The following is a 7,505-nucleotide window of genomic DNA, read 5'->3' as shown; positions in this document are numbered from 1 at the left end:
GAAGAATGTAGATTATTTTACATTTATCTCATTGTGTATGAGATTGAGCACCTTTTCAGAAGTTTAAAAAGCTAACTGTAGGCTTCCCTGGTGGCGCAGTGGTTGAGAGTATGCCTGCTGATGCAGGGGACACGGGTTCGTGCTCCGGTCCGAAAAGATCCCACATGCCACGGAGCGGCTGGGCCTGTGAGCCATGGTCGCTGAGCCTGCCCATCCGGAGCCTTGCTCCGCAACGGGAGAGGCCACAACAGTGAGAGGCCCGCGTACCGCAAAAAAAAAAAAAAAAAAAAAAGCTAATTGTGTTTTTTGTCAACATCCTTTCATGGCATGAACTTCTTAAAAATCACTCAGGCTGCAAATTCCTCCAAATGTTTCTTCATGAGAAGCCCTTAGACATGGACTTTCCGGGTCAGAGTTTGTACTTTTTAAACGTTGTCTTTACATGTTGCCAACTGATGCTCCCTCCAGAATGCAAACCCGAACCCGTCTCGCTTCAATCATCATTGGCTTTGGGGCTCATAGGTGGAAATGGCACCTGTAGGTTCTCACAGGTGGAAACTTGCACCTCTAGGTACGGGGGCGAGGGTACCCTGGCCTGCCCGAGGAGCCGGCCCCGCCCCGTCACCTTTCGGCCACGCCCTCGGCGCCGTGGTCCCGCCCCGGCTTGCGGCCCCGCCCCGTGCCCCTCTCGCCCAGCTGAGTGCCTCGCCCGCCTCGCTGAGTGCCCCGCCTCCACCCCGGAGAGCTGCTCCACTATCCCGCCTAGGTAGCCCGCTCCCAAGGCTGTTCCGCCTTGCTCCCAGGCTGCATGCCCCCGCCCCTCTGCGTAACCTGGCGTCACTCGTCACGTGACGCCCGCCACTGCCGCGAGGGGTCGGTGGTGGCTGTCGCTCCCGCTGGCACGGTCTGCGCACGGGTGATTTCCGCCGAATGAAGCTCACTGAGGCGTGATGGCGAGGGCCTAGGGGAAGGCGCAGACAGGCCCGGACGCCGCCTGTAGCTGCCCTCGGCCTCCCGGCCTCTGCGCTCTTTCCTGCGCCGTTGCTAGGCAGCCGCCTCTGGGCGCGGGAGGCAGGGCGGGCTAATGCGGAAAGGTACGGGTGCCGGGGAGGGGCTGTGATTGCGGAGGGTCCGGGTGTCTGGCAGAGGGCTATGGAGCAGTACTGCATCCTGGGCCGCATTGGGGAGGGCGCGCACGGCATCGTCTTCAAGGCCAAGCACGTGGAGGTGAGCACCCAGCCCTTCCTCCTTCGGTTCCATTGAGATCTACCCGTTTTCCCGACCGACGCTTGGGCTCCTGCCTCCCCGCAGCTTTTCGTGGCGTGCTCCCCCCTCTTTTGCTCTCTTGAGTGGAGGGCGTCCAGGTTGCGGCCAGCTACCAGCGGTGCTTTCTTCCGGAGAGTGCCCCCTAGGAGCGTGGCGTGGATGTCTCTGAGCTGTTTGATCAGCGCTGCGCCTGCTAGCCCTGATTTCCCTCCAGCACGGGGTGGGGGGCGCGTCCCACCCCCACGAGGGCCTCAGGCCTCAGCGTCGCATCCCCTTTTCCAGCCGGGGATGGGGCTGCAGTGTCTGCGTCCTGTCCCAAACAGACTGGAGAGATCGTTGCCCTCAAGAAGGTGGCCCTGCGGCGGCTGGAGGATGGCATCCCCAGCCAGGCCCTGCGGGAGATCAAGGCCTTGCAGGAGATCGAGGACAGTCAGTATGTGAGTGGGGCTGGTGTTCTGAAGTGCTGGTTCCCGCCCTCCTCCATTCACTCCCACTCTGAGGTCCTGCAGTCACTCTGTTCACTCATTTGCTTCCTCACCCCTCACTCACTCCCTTTCTTCTCCACTTGTTGTTCACCCTCATTCACCCAATTATTTCACTCATTCATTCCCTCTCGTTCACTCACTTATTTCTTCGCGTACTCCTTCACTCATTCACTAACTTATCCTTTTTTTTCTCAAAACACTTAGTGATTTCTGAAGATAATAATTGCCACCTATTGAGCTCCTGTTATGTTCTGCATGCCAGGTTAACTGCTTTATGTATATTGTCCTTCTGAGTTTTGTCCTCTGCTCCGCAAGGCACATTCAGGCTCTCCCTATCTCAGGCCAGGGGAGGAGGCACAGCCACCAGCTTATGGGTGCTCAGCTTGTTCCGCTTCTCTGTGAAGGCTTTGGCCCAGGTCTGATCGCAGAATCAGGACGGTTTAACATTGGGGCCTCCCTCTACTGGCCACTGGCAACACAGAAACCAGCCCCTACCCTGCTCTTGAGAACTGAAGTATGGTAGGGGAGCTGGACAAAGGCTACAGGGCCCATCTGGCGTGGTTTGTGCTGTGACAGGCCTGGGAGGGGCTGTGGGCACACGAGGAGAGACACCTCACACACCCAGTTTCATTCTCTTTGTGGTATTCTCTCTTGTCCATGTCCTGAGTAGAGGATGTGCTTAACTTCCTGGGGAGTGACAAGGGTAGGTCCACCCACCTAAGGGTGGGTGATACTCTGACTTGTTTCTTATTCTCTGGAGATGTCCTTGATATATTGGGTGACACAAGCATGTTATAAAACTGCATGTGTCATCTTGGTTTTGTATGAAAATATTTTGTATATATATATGGATACATGTCTGTGTGTGCCATGTCTCTTGTAAAGTCTGGTGGAATAGACTCCTAAGGTTGACTATAGGTGATAGGGTTTTTCTTTTGCTGTTTTTTTCATTATCATTTTGGGTATTATCTGAATGTATTTGTTAGTCCCAATCTGTAAAATGAGTGTCTACTACCCTCAACATCAGAAAAACAGCAATATGGCCATTCTTGTTTTTTGAGGAAAGTAAAAGGGCTTTGCTGACAGCTTTTGTGTGGGAGAGGTGGAGGGCCCATAGGAAGCTGGTGATACGGTCCCATTTCCTGTGTATCAGCAGTCCTGAAGAGTCTATCTTTAAAACACTCCAGATCTTACCCTGGCCCAGGCCATCCTCACCACTCATCAGAACAACTACAGCAGGCTCCCCTGCCCCCCCGCCCCCCTGCCACTGCCTCCACTCCACAGTCAAAAAATGTACATAAAATCATCCACTCCCTGGCTTGAAAAGCTCCAGAGGCTTCTCTTCACTCTGAAAGAACTGCCACCATCTGCTTCCACCTGACTCCAGCCTCTTTTTTCATTCATTCACAACTTCTTAAGTGTCTCTCCCATGATAAGCACTGTCTAGGCTCCAGGAGTGCAGGACAGAGCAGCCTCCTTCCTGTTCTTGCCTCTGGGCCTTGTGTTTGCTGTCCCCTGGCCCAGAGCTCCTTCCCAGATGCCTTCTCTTCTTTCTTCATCAGAATCTTCATCAAAATACCCTATATGTTTGTTGTTTGGTCATTTGTCAGTCATTTGCCCCCTGAACTCCTTAAAGTCCTTCAGGACTCACCAGCCCTTGCTCCTGTTCACTACTGTGCAGCCTGCCCTTGTGACCTTGTGGGCCCTCAGGAAGTATATATGACATGTCTCCTGCTCTCCCAATGCTGGGAGTTGTGATCACCTGTGTGTGTGTGTTTCCAGGTGATTTTCCAGTTCGTGGGCTGGGTGGGGGACCAGACACTGCCCTAAGTCGCCTTTCTTAGACCTCCTTTTCCCTGAGTGTTTACTGGAGCATTAGAGTAGGGACTTGCCTTCTCCTGGGAGAGGGAAGCAAGAGATTACCAAGCTCCCTGATTCTGAGCTCAGATCTCATGCCACCATCTCTGCCTGCCTGGTCCTCTGTTGGTGCAAGGGCTGAGGGTCCCAGAGAGAGCCTGAGCCATGTGAGTCTGGTGGCTGACGGGATGCCCCGCTTGCAGGTGGTACAGCTGAAGGCCGTGTTCCCGCATGGCGCAGGCTTCGTGCTGGCCTTCGAGTTCATGCTGTCAGATCTGGCTGAGGTGGTGCGCCACGCCCAGAGGCCGCTAGCCCAGGCGCAGGTCAAGAGCTACCTGCAGATGCTGCTCAAGGGGGTCGCCTTCTGCCATGCTAACAACATTGTGCATCGGGTCAGTTCCAGCATGGGCTGGGGTGGGACCTGGGGGGGTGGTGGCTGGGCTGTGGGTAGGCCAGCCCTTGATGAAGGGCATGGTTAGAAAAGGGACAGAGGGGGCAGGGCCTATGGGTAGGAGGCCAGGGCTGGGGCCCTGGAGGAGGTCTGGTCTTGCGCTGACCTGGGTGCCCAGCCTGCCAAGCCCTTCTGTCCCGAGGTCCTGTGGGGGCTCTGGAGGAACTGATGCCTCTTTTGGTGCTCTCAGGACCTGAAACCAGCCAACCTGCTTATCAGTGCCTCGGGCCAGCTCAAGATAGCGGACTTCGGCCTTGCCCGGGTCTTTTCCCCAGATGGCAGCCGTCTCTACACGCACCAGGTGGCCACCAGGTAGGGAGGACCAGTTCCCAAGCAGGACCTGGCAATAGACAGGCCCCAGCCCTCCTGCTAGGAAGAGGTGCTTCTGGACCTTCTGTCCAAACAGTGCTCTTGGGCCTGGTGTGGGGGCCAGGATGACCTTCCGAGGTAGCTTCCTGACAGACCGGTGACCTGGCTGTGACCACCTGCCCTCCTCTCACAGGTGGTACCGAGCCCCTGAGCTCCTGTATGGTGCCCGCCAGTATGATCAGGGTGTCGACCTGTGGTGAGACTCCTATGGGCTGGGCAAGGGGAAATGTGGGTCGTTGGGTCACCTTTTCCTCCTGGGCATTGACGTCTCTAAGCCATTTGGGGGTTTTCCTGCCATGAGCTCTAGGTTGCCATGGGGGTGTCTCCCCTGGTTAGAGTATCTCTGAGGAGTTTGGGATCAGTGTTCCTCCCCATGACAGTTTTGAGTTGGGAGGGGTCAAGTGGGATCAGAGCGGTTGTCCCAGTAGTAAGCTTCTGGGCTGAGGTCGGGGAGGTGGTCTGAGGCATGGGACATCTAAGCTGCTATGCAGGGGGTGATATCCAAGGTTGCAATGTTCCTGAGCTATCTAGAAGCCTGGGTCCCTGGATATGAAGGCCCTGAACCTTTATTTGGGGTAGGATGGTTTGTATATGCCTAAGAGTTTGAGATTTGGGGGCCGTTTTGGAGTCTGCCCCAGAATGGGAGGAGGTGGCAATGTGTCCCAGAATGTGAGGCTCTGAGAAGTCTCAGAACTGTTGAGGGGTTGATGTGTGTTCCAGAGTTGAGGCCTGAGAGCTGTTTAGAGAGGGGGATATGCTCTGTGTTCTAGGCTTGAAGTCTTTGACTGTTTGGGGATCTGTATCCTTAGCTATGAAGCCTGAAGTCTACTTTGTGGGTATCTCGACCGCAGTGTGAGGTGTGGGTGCTGGTGTGGGGAGATCTGTTTCCATGGTGTGACATCTCTGAGTTGTTTGGGTTCTGTATCTGCAGGGCTGTGGGCTGCATCCTGGGGGAGCTGTTGAACGGGTCCCCCCTTTTCCCAGGGGAGAATGACATTGAACAGCTTTGCTGTGTGCTTCGAATCTTGGGCACCCCCAGTCCTCAAGTCTGGCCGGTTTGCAGGGGCCTACAGTGGGGAGGGGTGGGGGCGGGTGGCTTCTATTACCCCAATAGCTAGTGACTGACCCGCACCTTCTCTCTCATGGCCCCATGCCTCCTTGACTTCCCGGACCTCGGTCCTGGCCCAGCGTGGGGTCTCCTCCACCCCTGCCCTGCTGGAGGTGGGAGGGCCAGGGCCCAAGCCCTATCCCTTCCCACCCGCCCCCAGCACACACGCATCCAGACCGAGCTGGGCATGGAGCAGGCGCCTGAGATGTGGTGGAAGGACTGAAGGACTGAGTGAGCACGTGGTGTCATGAGTGACATGTGAGCAGGGGTGCATGGATGGGGGAGTGATGAGTGAATGGGAGCAGGTAGGTGACAGGGAGCAAGAACTGACACCTAAGGGGGCTGGTGGTGTGGGTGCCGGCCCTGATGGACCCCCTTCTCCAGGAGATCAAGGACCTGCCTGACTACAACAAGATCTCCTTCAAGGAGCAGGCTCCCGTGCCCCTGGAGGAGGTGCTGCCCGATGCCTCTCCCCAGGCCTTGGACCTGCTGGGGCATTTCCTCCTCTACCCTCCACGCCAGCGCATTGCAGCCTCCCAGGTAGGGTGACACCCGTTGCCCTGACCCTCGTCGTCCGTGCCCTTTTGACCCAGCAGGTTGAGATTCTCAGAACCTGTGATGGGCTGGGACCAGAACCCCTGGAGCCAGGGGTAGGAGGGTGCAGGGCAGGTGTGCCTCTCCTGAGTGGACCCTAGAAGGGACCCTAGAGGGCAGGTGGCCAGGGGTGGCCCATTAGAAGGGCATGCACACCTCGCAGAAGAGCGAGTCTCGGGTTATCGGTGACTTGCTTCTTCATCCCTTCATTCCTTCAACAAGAATTTACTAGCATCTGGCACATGCTGAGCATTGTCCTGGACCCTGATCCAGAGTGAACAGACATGGCTTGTGCCTGTGGGGTCTCCACCCTGTGGTGAGGCAGGGCTGTCAGTCTGTGGGAGCTGAGGGGAGGGTTGTTGGGACTGACTTTGGGGTCATGCAAGGCTTCCTGGAGAAGGGCAGGTTTAAGCATGGGGAGCTATTTTCCCAAGAGAACTGATGAACAGAAGCCTGGAGAGGAGGACCCAGGAGGGGTGGTTTGTGGCTGGAAGGCAGGGGAGGAGGAGAGGACCATGGGCTGATGGCTGATGGCTGATGGTGTGAGGGCCTCTGTCGGGTGTACCTGGCCATCTGACCTCATGGCAGCCTCCCCTCCCTGCCCTCGGCACTAGCAGCGTGTGTTTACACATGGCCCTGGCGAGTTCCCATGTCAGCAGCACCTTCAGAGTGTACTGAGGCCAAGTGACCACCTCTCAGCCCCCTGCTGCTGCCCCCAGTCTAAGCGCCACCACCACCCCCCCAATCGCCTCCCAGAATCTGCTTCTCCTGCCCATATAGTCTCTCATCCACGTGGCAGAGAGAGGGACCTTGTCCAGGTAGGCTGTCGCATCCTCACCTGCAGGGCCCTCCTGGGGCTCCCTCAGAGGAGAAGCCAGGTCCTAGTGGCCCACAGGCATCACACATTTGGGGCCATCACCTCTGTGACTCTGCCAGCTCCCATTCCCCTTGTTCACTCCCCTCGGGCCCCAGGGCTCCTCCATGTTCTGGGGGTCTGTGCATTTCTGTCCCTAGGCCTCACTCATTCACCTTTCAGGTCTCTGCTTGAATGCCACCTCCCAAGGGCCTCCCCTCACCATTCTTCAGGCCTGCAGCCCCTCCAGTATTCTTCATCCCCCACTCATACTTTCTCTTTCCCACAGCACTAATCATTTGGTGCACTGTTTGTCTTACTTCTTTATCGTGTTTATTACCCCCACACCTCACTTTGTGGAAAACTTGAAGGCAGAGCTCTTTGTTCTGTTTACCGCTGCATCTCCTGCGTCTGGAGCAGTGCTCAAACAGTGAGCACTCAGAGGTGTTGGAGTCACCTGAACGATGAGCAGATGAAGGAAAAATCCTCTTCAGGGCAATATTCACATCTCCTCCTCAGCAG

At 56.4% G+C, this 7,505-nt stretch overlaps 1 protein-coding gene across 4 annotated transcripts in view; it reads left to right on the top strand.

The window, feature by feature from the left end:
* The first annotated feature begins 879 nt into the window (after positions 1-879).
* Positions 880-7,505, top strand: part of CDK20 (cyclin dependent kinase 20) — a 7,892-nt gene continuing 1,266 nt past the window's right edge. The window contains exons 1-7 of one of the 4 annotated variants that reach the window (XM_007445613.1): positions 880-1,227; positions 1,590-1,703; positions 3,812-4,000; positions 4,250-4,371; positions 4,562-4,624; positions 5,360-5,483; positions 5,921-6,076. In XM_007445613.1, coding sequence (XP_007445675.1) covers positions 1,153-1,227; positions 1,590-1,703; positions 3,812-4,000; positions 4,250-4,371; positions 4,562-4,624; positions 5,360-5,483; positions 5,921-6,076 — 843 coding nt within the window. In that variant the 5' untranslated portion in view covers positions 880-1,152. The remainder of the gene's footprint in view (positions 1,228-1,589; positions 1,704-3,811; positions 4,001-4,249; positions 4,372-4,561; positions 4,625-5,359; positions 5,484-5,920; positions 6,077-7,505) is intronic. The other 3 variants (XM_007445615.1, XM_007445614.1, XM_007445616.1) reach the window with 3 other exon arrangements.

This window comes from Lipotes vexillifer, unplaced genomic scaffold, assembly GCF_000442215.2.
Source record: "Lipotes vexillifer unplaced genomic scaffold, Lipotes_vexillifer_v1.1 scaffold72, whole genome shotgun sequence".
Taxonomy (NCBI): Eukaryota; Metazoa; Chordata; class Mammalia; order Artiodactyla; family Lipotidae; genus Lipotes; species Lipotes vexillifer.
Note: the sequence above shows the minus strand (reverse complement) of the source record. Positions and strands in the feature narration are given on the sequence as shown.